At 34.9% G+C, this 12,971-nt stretch overlaps 1 protein-coding gene across 5 annotated transcripts in view; it reads right to left on the reverse strand.

The window, feature by feature from the left end:
- LOC128162697 (octopamine receptor beta-2R-like) overlaps positions 1-12,971 on the reverse strand; it is a 44,696-nt gene that overhangs the window by 14,542 nt on the left and 17,183 nt on the right. For 4 of the 5 annotated variants that reach the window (XM_052825971.1, XM_052825970.1, XM_052825974.1 and 1 more), the window contains exons 3-5: positions 10,206-10,330; positions 4,943-5,026; positions 621-1,615 (exon numbers count right to left, since the gene is read on the reverse strand). In XM_052825971.1, the coding sequence (XP_052681931.1) occupies positions 621-1,586 (966 nt within the window). In that variant the 5' untranslated portion in view covers positions 1,587-1,615; positions 4,943-5,026; positions 10,206-10,330. Of the gene's footprint in view, positions 1-620; positions 1,616-3,454; positions 4,412-4,942; positions 5,027-10,205; positions 10,331-12,971 lie in introns of those variants that run through there. The other variant, XM_052825973.1, reaches the window with a different exon arrangement.

Genomic DNA, 12,971 nt, shown 5'->3' on the forward strand with positions numbered 1-12,971 from the left:
CTTCCATTACTGTTCTTGCAACGTGATGAAATCAGCCGTTTACGGTTTGTTTGCTTTTGTAATGTACCTATTATTGAGTAGGGAATTGCGAGGAACACTACTTACACATTCTTTATGGGCGTATGATGTTGTCAAACCATAGAAAGACTAATTGCGTTGACTAATCTAACGTCATGTTTATGTACGACAAGTATTCATCAATTAAAATGCAAATAATCGAAACACATGAAAAATCAATTTCAAGGACTTTATACAGAACCATCAAATTATGTCGGGTAATAATATTTGCACATTTTGTGGGTGCGGCTGCCTCTATTCCACAAATATACATCCCTCATATTATTGACTTCACCATTTATTTTACAGAAATTGTTTACAAAAAAATCAAATAACTCCCTAAACAAAATGTACATGTACATTAAAAAATACAGTTTCAGTGAGGTTTTATATTATTTTACTGAATACGGTTATATGACACGGTTTGTATGACGTCGTTTCTGTTTTTTTCCTGAACATTAATGATATATCTTTTGAAACAAATATATGTACAGTACATGTAAATACTGATAGTAAAGGGTAATTTGACTGGCTGAAAAAAAGCTAGAATAAATGTTACTTACAACTCCATTGGCCCATGCCGGTATTGTTGTCTTATCCTCCACAAAAGTGACGTAGTTTGAGTACACACAATATGGCAGCCAACACAAAACAAAGCAGGCCAGCACAATGAAGAGGGTAACAGTCACTCGGCGTTGTTGCGAGAAAATCTGATTCCGGTCCATGGCCGAATTTTCGTCCATTCTCTGCATGTGCTTTTTTATTTCTTGAAATATCCGTATGTAGCAAAACAACATAATTCCTAGCGGTAAATAGAGGTTTGATATCCCGATGATGAAATGAAAAATGATAGATTGAGCTGTAAATGTGGGATACGCCGGTCCACATTGCATGGTTCTAGGTTTATACTCATAATGACTTAGAATTTTAGTGGTCAGGGCGGCACATATAATTCCCCATAGCCAGGCGGCCATGATCATGATAAGGATTTTGCACTTAGTGATGCGTAACAATGGACGGGTAATTGATAAATACTTATGAATACTTATATACATCAACGTTTGTAGAGATGTCAAAAAGCAGACGGCATTCAAAAAGCTGTTTAAGAAACACATTTCATCCCCTAGAATCCAGTCGTGTGAGATCAACGTGGTCAGGGAAATGGGCGCCAATAGAATACCAATCAAGAAGTCCGCTATTGCCAAGTTGACTATAAACATATTAGTTCTTGTCCGCATTCCCCTGTGTCTCCATACCACCGCAATGACCATGAAGTTTCCCCCAACGGTAAAAACCATGGAAATGATCAGCCATGTTGCAAAGACCACCGTCTCCACCAAAGTCCAGCTGGTGTGCACGTGATCGTAACTCGGTGAGGTCACGTTGGACGTGTTGCCATGGAAACCGGTTGACGAGAGCAGATCGCTTACCGGAAGTGGGTGACTTGTTTGGAGTTCTGTTTCGTTATAGTGGTACTGGTGATCTGAGTAGACCGTCGTCGTAACGGAAACCCATGGACTTGAAGACATTATTCTTTAGAAGGTCAAGGACACACCATCTACAAAGGAAACGATCAAATGATTAAACAAATAACACAGAAATTACAAAGTTGTCTCTGTTTTCTTTACTATGCTGTATTTGTGAGCTCTGGGAGAACGATACCGTGAACATGAATTTGACGAGTTTGAGATCAGAAAAGTTATTTTCGATATCAAATATTAATATTACGGTATCAACAACTACAATCTGTAATTGGCGCCTATACTGACGCCAGTGCTATTAGACATTCTATGCTGTCCCGAAAAAATAAATAAATCCATGCATGCAAAAGCAGCATGTTTGCATGCTGATTTGAACAACGATCAATTTACGAAAGTTAAATCACTTCCTTCTGCATGAAAGTAAAAAAAATGTTTGATAAACGGAAATAATTTTGGAACGGGAGAACACAACATACATAAATGACCAAATTGTGAAGGGAATAAACCATATATATACATCGAAATCAAACACCTTAATTGATTTGTACTCATATCAAATCAAATTTTCCGAGTCACCTGTATAACATATTTACGTTCTCGTATCGCAGATCCAGAAAAGTTTGAAAGGAGGTAGGGGCTCCGACTGTTGTTGTTTTTAGTGTTTACAGAGTTTACAGAGGGGTAGAGGGGTCCAAGGCATATTTTTGGTAATTTAATAATGAAATCTTAATATAGCATTGGGGGGGGGGGGGTTGACCCCCTTAGATCCATTTAAAGAAATCTTAATATTGCTTTGGGGGGGGGGGGGGGGGGTTCGACCCCCTCCTCCTTAGATCCGCTCTTGCGTTCCGTTCAGTAGTAAGAACTAGTACGAATAGCAGGTTATAGTACATCGCAAAGGATGCTTACAGCGACACATTTTCTTTATTATTTCGTGTGGTTCTGATTAAATGCCATGAGCAGAATGAAACGCCTTTAGTATGTTTTATTATTTTTATTCAGCATCTCAGAGCAACTAAATCGTGAAATAAGAAACATCTTGTCTGTGATTTAAGAGAAGTAACTGAGTGCACGTGCTTGCGATGTGGATTCCTATATCAAATAGAAGCCAGATTGAAATAAATTGATTTCATGATTTCTTTTTTTTTTAACACGAATTAACAAGGATTGTGGGTAAACTCTAAGTATACGTGTACTTTTTGATGCATGTTTGCTCTCAATTAACATATCATATTCAAATAATTGCTATTCATTCTTTTTCTAAAATAACAAGTCTGTCATTACGACATTATTGCTTCACATTTACATGGAAATAAAAGCATAGGATGCACGCCGTGCATTAGAAAATCTATTGGATTCATTTACCTAAAACCACGTAATATATCCGATATCTAGTACTAGAGTTATTTTTACATGCGTGCGAATTATACTAAACTGAATTGGACACAGATTTTATATATATCACCATTCTAAACTCTATTTCCGTAAATTAAGGAAACTATCCATGCTAAATTATTACAAGCAGTGTGAACGTTTTATCATATATAGAATGGTTTAAATGTTTAAAGATAAATCAAAATGATAAATCGAAACCTTCTTGTCTGATTCAAATTTCTTATAACCTTTTCTAAAGAGATATTATATCGAAGATGATAACATTGTAACTGATAGCTGCAATTTTTGAAAAATATCAATTTTAATCCTATTTCTTTATCAATAAAAGGGCTAGCAAAACGTCAACTAACAGCTAGCAAATTGCCTACAGTTCATAAAAAACTTATTAAGATACATGTACATTAAAGATATCAAATCAAAAGTGGCCAAGAGCCTAATTTTTTATATCTATGTTACTGATTTTCTTTTTTACAATATACCGAAAAAATACAAAATTTATAATATGTGGGAGGGTTTCTTACCGTTTTATGATATTTAGCTGAACTTCCAAAGATCCACAACATTCTCCTTAGAATTTATTAACAAAGTCTTGGGATTTTAATTTCAATGGTCTTTTTGGATGAAAGAAAACTACAAATGCACGTATAGGAAAATATCACATCCCAGTGCCATCACTACAAATATTGGTATACATCCTTAATGAGTTTTGCTCTGTGGGGAAACGTATCCAAGAATAGTAGCAAATGAATTTGGAACGGCCTTGTTGGCTTTTTTCCTAATTAGAAAAACAGGCTAAAAAAAGGCGACCAAACCACAGACGTTGCAATGTTTACTATTTCATTCCCATCGATAATTCCATTTCCCCAAACAAATATCAAAATGGTGAAGATATTCAAATCGACTTAAGAGGATTTTTTTATACGGTGGTTGATAATTTGCGAATTAATTTTGGCCTCTGGTGAGATATAAAATCGACATGATATTTTTCTTTTTGTGATCCGCTTCCGTCTCTCTCCTGAGCATTCCTCCCACTGTCTCCAGTGCTGTGTCCACGGCCTTACAATTTCTCCAACCACTGCACTGAGCGGTCGATACACCATGTGCTTATGACAGTTTTCTAAGCCGGTCTCCCCACCGTAAATAAGGAATTATTAAGATCCAATTATGAGGCCGGGCAGGACTCTATCGCGTGAGCGCGCTCTCTGATTTTTCTCCTCCTGCTCTTGCGCTTCCAAATCCAAGACAGTTTGAAATTGCTAATTGCCCTTAGAATTCGTACGAGTAGCAATTCATATAGCGCGAGTCTGGATGTTTTTAGCCCCGGTCTGTAAATGTTAACGCCACGAAGCAGAAACCGTGCAACATATGGAGAAGAGGTAACTGGTTAACAGCAAACAAATATTTACAGAAGATTATAACACTTTGACGGCTTTTATATCTTTATATTCAATTGATGCGCGGGCTATCCCAACCCCTCGCGATCCATTTTCCGAGAACCACCGTGATTCAGTGCATGCGCTCTGAAACTCCACAGCCTATCATCACGATCTTCTGGAGAGAAAGCGAGAGAGAGAGAGTGAGTGAGTAATTTTTCCTTCCCTCCATTCAACAAAGGTTTCTTTCTTAATTAACAAACCCAAAAATTAGAAGACTTCATCCCTGCTGGCCTGATGATGAGAAATCACACGATTTAGCGCGCTTAAGACAAATAAGAGATCGGTCAAGTGCTTTGAATCTTTTAACGAGAGATCATTGAACGTTCTTGGCTCCAATTCAATTGCTGAAGTAGCAACCAAAAGCCAAACTTTCGAAGACATGTTTTTTGGTCAATTCTTGTTTCGAAAATAGTATGTGTAACCTCCCAAGATGAAGATGAAACAAACAAAAGTAGCTAATACTACTCTATTAATGAAATACAGAAAGGGTTGTGCAAACGCAACCAATTAAAAAAAAGTTCTTTTTCTACGAAATTAAACCCATAATTATCGCCCTACTGCATTTGCGCCTACCTTCATTCGTGTCTTCTCTGCATGTTCCACCTGATTCTATTGAAGTCTTCTTTATGATTCATCGACTTATTCTCTCATCACGGTCTGCAATGAAAAACAGAGGACCCCCTTAATAGTACTATGCTCCATTCACTTTAATCAACCACCGATCGTAAAAGAATTCCTACCTCGAATTCTTCACTCACGTTTTACGGGGGAAACACACAGTTGTAACCAATTCTATTGCTCATAAAAAAAAAAAAAAAAAAAAAAATTAAATCATCCTTTTTCACTTGTTTTTCAAAGTAACGTAAATGAGCATAAGTACACCATTTTAACGAATTCTGGATGGGTTTATTCCAGGAATCTCGACATCATCCACAGTATCCGGAAATCATCCATCAACAGTTGTTTGATTAATATCTTGATTCATTATTGAATGGCAATTAATTACTGCATGTATATTCGGTTGAAATTATCAAGAGAATAATACAGTAAGAACTTTGAAGTCGATACACAGACAGCAATTGCAGTTGAATCATAATCAATTACTGCCTTCAAATAAAGGTGCTTACTGTTTATCGTTAAGCCGACCGTTAAGGGTCATCAAAAGTTAGTGGCGCAGTATTCGACAGTGTAACGAAGTTGCGGTGCAACTAAGCGCAACACGGCAGTTAAAAGTTCATGAAAAAGAAATGAATAGATATCATACTTCATTCTTCAATGTCAGTTTTTATTTCAATTGGTAAAATTATTGACAGGGCATTGTTAAGTTCAGTTCCCGATATTGTCTTTATAACGAAGCTAATTGGTCGTTGCCGTTTCATATTATTATTAATTCTAGATCTCCGGATAAAAAAAAAATGGGATAAATTTTTACGACACACGATGTTGAACTACTCAAATGATTAAACAGAGAGCAACTGAATTATTCATTGGACTAAAATATCAACTGCAATTAGATGGGTAAAAAATAAAAGCAGCTGATGATGGTGAACCAATTGTTTACCATAAAAATTACAAAAGGCTACATAATGACAATTGATATGTGTTTTGGAACGTCAACACTCTGTTAAATAATCCTCTATTAAAAAAGAAAAGAAATATTTCCCTATTTCCTGAACACTGATTCCTAAAGAATTGGCCTCTAGTTTTCTAGTTAACATTTGAACACTTTCAAGCCTAGGTAATGAACGCTTTAAAAGTCTATTGTTTCAGTGAAAACGATTTGAACACAAATACCTGTTATCTGCCAAAAATCCTTAAATCTTTGCAGTACAAGAACATCGCTCTCACATTTATTTATTTTCGATTTTCGAAGATAACGTCCCCAAAACGTCCATGCAATTTCAGTTGAGAAATCACGAAAGCCAATTCCATGTTGGCCGCCGTCTTTTAAGCATTGGCTAAACCTTTAAAGTCCAATATTAATTGGTTGAAAAAAAATCCAAAGCCGTTCCTAAGAACATTGGACTATATAAGCAATCAAACACTACTCACACTCCGCACCCAAAGCATTCAAACTTTACAAAGCTGGCATTGGATTGGACAAAAAATAGCCAATAAATACAACCTGCAATCAAATATTTACAGTTCACCAACGTTTTGGTCAATTAGCATTTTACGTCATACGGAAGGCAGCTAACATCCGAAAAACATCGCAAAACTCTCAGTGTAAATATAAAGTCCGTTTAACGCCATGGTAAGTGTTTATCGGTGATACACCTCACATTGTGTTATAAAATTACCTAGCCTAATTGCTAGATGCATGCATGTGCGAGGAAGATAAACTGTTGCAATGTCAAAAAGATTCCATATATTTGATTTTCAAATATATAGGCAAATAAGTACCATTATTTTTGTATTGTGTGTCTGTTCGACATTTTTTTTTTGATGCGTGTGTTACAAAATAAAAGCATTTTAACGGCCTATCGTGATGGTTCTTTATATGAATTTTATATTGCAAGATGCGTTATTCTGCATGGATTCTTCTATCGTGACGAATTGTACAGCTGGTGGTTCTTGGAAAGGTTATCTCTTTGTTTCATTATTTTATTTGTGTTATGCATATAATCATCAACCTTTTGCAAATTTTTCAAATGGCAAAAACCCGTTATCATTGATTTACCATGAAAAGGTTGCAAAACATGAGATAAGGGTAATGCGGCCAGAAATATCTTATATATATATATACTGTCTGATTTTCGACAGTAACTGGAATGAAACTGGAAAGCTCCTATCTCCTTCAATCTTTGTGTAAAGAACATATATATACGGTATTTTACGACCTCGAAAAAACTGGATTTTGGTTACGTAAGCCAGATGCTTCCTTTATCAATGTGATAGAACTACAATTGAACCGAAGTGACTTCTTTATCAAATTCTTGCTATTTTGTAGCTTTCGTAGGATAAAAAATAATATGATCACTATGGGCACTGGCTGTTGATCAGGTTCATATGTACATGAATAAACGGTACGCGGAATGAAAATATGTTAGTTTTTCAGGTAAAACTAAGTTGAGAGCAAATTATCCAAAAAAAGTGTTTATTTGATTGATTGATTGATTGATAAATTAATTGATAGTATGATTGAAAACAATAACTTCTGCTACATTTGCATTTAACAGTCAATTACAGAGAACAGTTTTATTCATACGACTAATTATAATTCAAGGATTTTGAATTTTGTAACCGGTTACCAACCTTCAGACCGATTAACCGGTTAACTGGTTAAAAATTGCCATTCCCCTAATTAAAATCGAAAGCAGTGCTGATGAAAATTTTCATGCGAGAAGAAATTTATTGAAAGAGCAAATTCTATAAGTGACTGGATCTTGGATCTGTGAATTAGTAACGAAAGTAAATCTGAGAACGAATCCCTCCTTTACAATTTACATATGTATATTACACTACTTGTAATATATGGAATAAATTTGCAGCATTTAAGGTTTTGCCACTTTTTTTTCGCAATTCTATGCCCCAATTTGGAAAAAGGAGGGGGGGGGGCGTATCACGAAGAAAATGCTTCTGTATATTCAGTACTCATTTTAAGTACATGAATATACTAGTATCTTCGAGTAATTCGAACAGTTGTTTATCCATATGCTTCTTACAGTGGTATGAGTTACTGCTAATGATTTTTAGAGCTGTTTTTTACTGAGAGTCAATTTCAATGAAAACATATCTTTGCTATATTGATTGTGTGGATCCTGCCCATGCACGCGGATAGCTGCGCGCGGTAATGGCTAAAATACCGTTAGCTTTGAATCATATATTCGATATTCACCAATAATTGTATGATATATTACGTTAAAAAAGATTAACCATTCACATTTCCTGTATGAATCTGCACTAGTTACGTGTTTTGCATGTATTGCAAAATTGTTTTCAATTCAAGAAAACATGTTTTGTATGTATTGCAAGATTGTTTTCGATTCCAGAACATATGTCGCTTTCGTGTCCTTTCAACTGTAATGTACAGTCATATATATGTTTATGATAGTATTGTCAATTTGCACGGGCAAATTTTGTTTTTTTATACTCATTTTTTCACTAAAATGTTGATTTGTAAATGCAATATATATATATATATATATATATAAATATATATATATATATATATATATATATATATATATATATATATATATATATATATATCGTTCAAAACTCGTGACATTGAAATTATTTTTCTAAATATCTAAAATCTTTGAATATCTAGAGCTAGACTTATGTTTCGTTGAGAGAGAGAGAGAGAGAGAGAGAGAGAGAGAGAGAGAGAGAGAGAGAGAGAGAGGGTTACTGTAGAAGGGGTTGCTCTAGAAGAAGTTAATGCATGCACAGCAAAGCGAGACATTATTAGGTTCGTAGCCGAGCCTTCAGATTCGTAACTACATGGGTTTAGATAAGTCTTATCTCTCGTGGATTGGAATGCCATTGCAGCATGCACCGATATTTCACTTGGGATCTGAGATTTGAGGTTTGATCATTTCATTTGATCAATTTTCTTTGGCAATTACATCATATGCGTGTTTCCTGGGGGACAAACATGTATACACCCTTCCAACTTTCGATTTCAGTCGCAATAACAGCATGAAATCAAGTACACCCATGACTGTACAGTATTCTAGATTTGATGGAATTTCATTAGCCATTAATCTGCACTCAGAAATCTGGAGTTTTTTTTAAAAACAAAATTTTTTCTTCTTCGAAAGAGTTAATACTCCGAAATCTGGAGTTTTTTAAACATTTTTTTTTCTTCTTCGAAAGCGTTATTGTAAACATGGGGAAACAGAAACCAATCATGTGTTATGACTATGTCGTATCCACACGTAGGGATAATTTTATTTCACTTTATTCCACAAGGAAATTAATTTTGTATTTCCTGGAAAATTAGCTTTTAAGTGGGGATTTTGATCACGGGAGAATATTATAGTTGAGGAAATATTTGAAAAATTATTTCAATTAACAGTTCGATCATCTACACTTTTTGTTATTGTCAAATATCGTAGAAAATTGGAAAAGGGGCGTATATTATAGTAAGTAGAAATATATGAGAATTAAGATCAAAGTGTGTATTGGAACGAACAAACGTTCTGTTATTTAATGCTTTTCCTAGTACTTGTAATTGCATCGTCAATTGCAACTTACGTCCTTAATGTTCATTGCATAAGAAAACCCTCAAGAATTGTATTTCCCTGATACTAGAAATTAAGAGGAGTTCTCTGAATATCACAAGGAACCAATCACTGATAACGTATGGTTTATAATTTTCTCAATAATAATTCACATACATGTATACTTCAGTTGACGAGGGACAACAATATGACACAATATATATGCCGTTTTGTGGTCATTTTTCTGACGACGTTCTTCCCATAAATGCAGCAAAGAGAAAAACTTTGAAATCTATACGTATTTTTTGTTTATGTGGTTTTTCTATGACTGATGGACGCACTGACATTTTTTCCATCGCGTTGATACACTTATCAAAGTTCAAAAAGCAGCTCATCAAATAAAAGTATAATTTCAAAAAAAAAATTCCCAAAAAGAAGTGAACACTTCCTACATATATAAATGTTTCAAATAAAATCAGGTCAGAAAACCAAAATAACCCTTCTATTACCCTTTAAAAATAAAACTTTTTTCTGGATATTGCACTTTAAAATAAAACCAAAAACAGAGAATAAGAGAGATAGAAAGAGATCGAAAGAGAGGGAGAAAGGAGGTTTTGTAAATCCGTTTTACGGACAAGAACTGTACATATAAACCAATTAATTCTTACCTGCGATGCTATAACCTGCTAGCTCCTTAGGCAGCCGAAGCTTAAAATTGCAGACAAGACCCCAGATTCAAACCAACCGTCTCCGAGGTGTGATTACGGGCTAGCAGACTGAATGGAGTTGCGATCTACAAGAAGGCAACAACAGCTGTTCTGAAGTATACACATAATTCAATGTACAGCTACATTTTACAGAAAACTAAACAAAACACCACCAAGCGAGAAGCCGCTGAAGCTTAAAACGTAAAATTGTATGCCGACATAGAGTAAAGTTATATAGACTACAGATTCATACGAAATTAACAGCGGAATGAACGAATACTGAGGGAAGTTTTCACTTTTATTGTTGTTTTTCGGGGTTTGACGTAAAATCGCTCATGGAGTACGAATTCTTTTTTTTTATATTAAACTAGATGAACTTTTTTTCGAAATGAAGGGTATACACAAATGAATCACGAGAATTGAGTGAGACAGTTTTATTTTTCTTCTCCGACTTGTAATGAATGGTTCACGAAACGAGTTCAGCGAATATAGAGCGGTGCAGTCCCCACCCCCTGCTTTATTTTGATTGGAAAATGTTTTTCATTTTTCTCTCGACATGAAAGGGGTAACATCCAACGATTTCAGGAATTAGAGTAATTATAAGCTTATGAATTTGATACTGTACAATTTTGATTATCATTGAGAATTTTGTATATGGGTTTATGTCTTTTCAGATAATTGTAGCTTTTGTCTGATATTGTAGTTTTCTCAATTACGTTGGCGTTTATCTAAACGATCATAGAATCTAGGTTTATTAGTAAATTAGTTTATTTTTGTCCCTTCTTAATGTTATTGGCGTGCAAAAGTGCATTTTGGTACTGTCATGTACGAAAATTTAGATTACTGAGAATCAAAATTTGTACAGGACAAAAGTTGTCAATAATCTAAATTTTTGTAAAGGACAGTACAAAAACATCCAATCCGTGAATATGATAGAAAATTGACGGTAAGACCCCCTTGACACTGAAGCCATGGAACATTTTAAGTATACACCGTTTGATGCTTTGGCAGTTGGGATCTAAACGGAATCAATTTTGTACTTTAATTAGTAAGTTTCGTCATCCAAGCAATCCACATGCACATGGTAAAGCGGCCAGAACTTTTAACTCTGGGAGGAAATTCGGGTTTTCTGACACATATTTACTATTTTGTTTGATTTGCAACCGATTGAGTTGAGTTTTTTATGCAGCACGGTATTGCAGCTTTACAACCTAAAAACTTTCGTGGATTGGGCAAACTTAGGGAAGCTGTCAATTGCCATTAAACCATTAATGATTCTAGAATACTGAAACCGTGCAGACATGCATTCAATTAGACCTACATTGATATTTACATGTTCAAATTGACGTATTGTAATCGATGCATACAGAAAATAATAACGAAAACTGTTTGAAAGATAAAGTTGCGATAGGAGACTTAATTTTGTCAAGATCTGTTCTCACAAGCATCTTGGTGAGATGACCACGAATGTATGCAAGAGAGCATTCAGTTATATAGAGAAATCGTATAGCGTCCATCTAGCTCCACGGGACCTGTCAATCAATATTCTGACACTAATCAACCATAGCTGTCCACTTATGTACGTTTCTTCATTCTTTTACATTTCATCAAGTTATTTTTGTACGTTTTCGTTTTCTCAACAACCGCTGTTTTAATTGCGCTCACTACGACAGCAGTAAACGTTCATTAGATACGTTGGAACTTTGGACCAAAAGACAGATGAGCTATTCACAGAGGCCAGCATCAGTCTTTGTCAAAGGGATGCCGTTTGACTATAAAGCAGATAGATCTATTCAAATGTCAGCAGCCTTTATGTCTAAAAACACACGTACATGTCAATGTCCCGTATTACCGAGAGCCTCTGGGACTGTTTTATTTTTAGAACAGCTTGCATAAAGTCACTGCAAATGAACACCTTGTTACATGTATGCCAAATAATCCGTAATATTTATCATTTAAAGCCTAGTTTTACTCTATTGCCAGACAGATAAAAGCCCTGATTTACCGAATCATAAGTGTGATGAAAGCCATTAGTTAATATATGTACCTAAGGCAATACCTAAATAATTGACCCCGTGCGCTCATATTTTGATAAAACTATTCAAATAATATTATTATTTATTTCCCGCATCCAGGAAATTATGCGCTGTTTTCTGCTCTATTTCCGCCCTTTCTTGCATTTTTAATAGTTTTAATTTATGAATCAGACACAAGTAGAAAATAATATAACCGCCTAAAAATTTTGGCTACAAGAAATAGTAGTTTAATTATTTAATCGCTCGCCTGCTCGTACCTTTTTTCAAAAACCCCGCATCATCGGCCAGTTTTAGTAAATATAAGAAAGATTGTATTATGCCATTACCCATTAATTTAAAATCTAAAAAAAAAGAAGAGAAACTACAGAATGCATTGACGTTTTTGAAAATAAGCTACTAGTATACCTTATTATGTTTTTTTTTCTGTGAATTTTGGCGGAGGGTATTATTAATCTTGTGCTACGCTTTTGTTTTTTTTATTCAAACGCACTCAAATCGAGACAGCAAGCCCCTAAATTTGTGATTCACAATCCTTGCATCATCTATGAAAAAAATATATATTGACAGATAAAACCCAATCTGCGCTGGTCCCAGGTGTTTCGTACATAGTGTCGTCTCCCTTCAAGTTTATAGATGAAAAATCTAATTTCCGTTAAAGAGGCGGATTAATTTTTTAATTTTTTTTTTCTCT

This window comes from Crassostrea angulata, chromosome 9 (genome assembly GCF_025612915.1).
Source record: "Crassostrea angulata isolate pt1a10 chromosome 9, ASM2561291v2, whole genome shotgun sequence".
NCBI classification, from domain to species: Eukaryota; Metazoa; Mollusca; class Bivalvia; order Ostreida; family Ostreidae; genus Magallana; species Magallana angulata.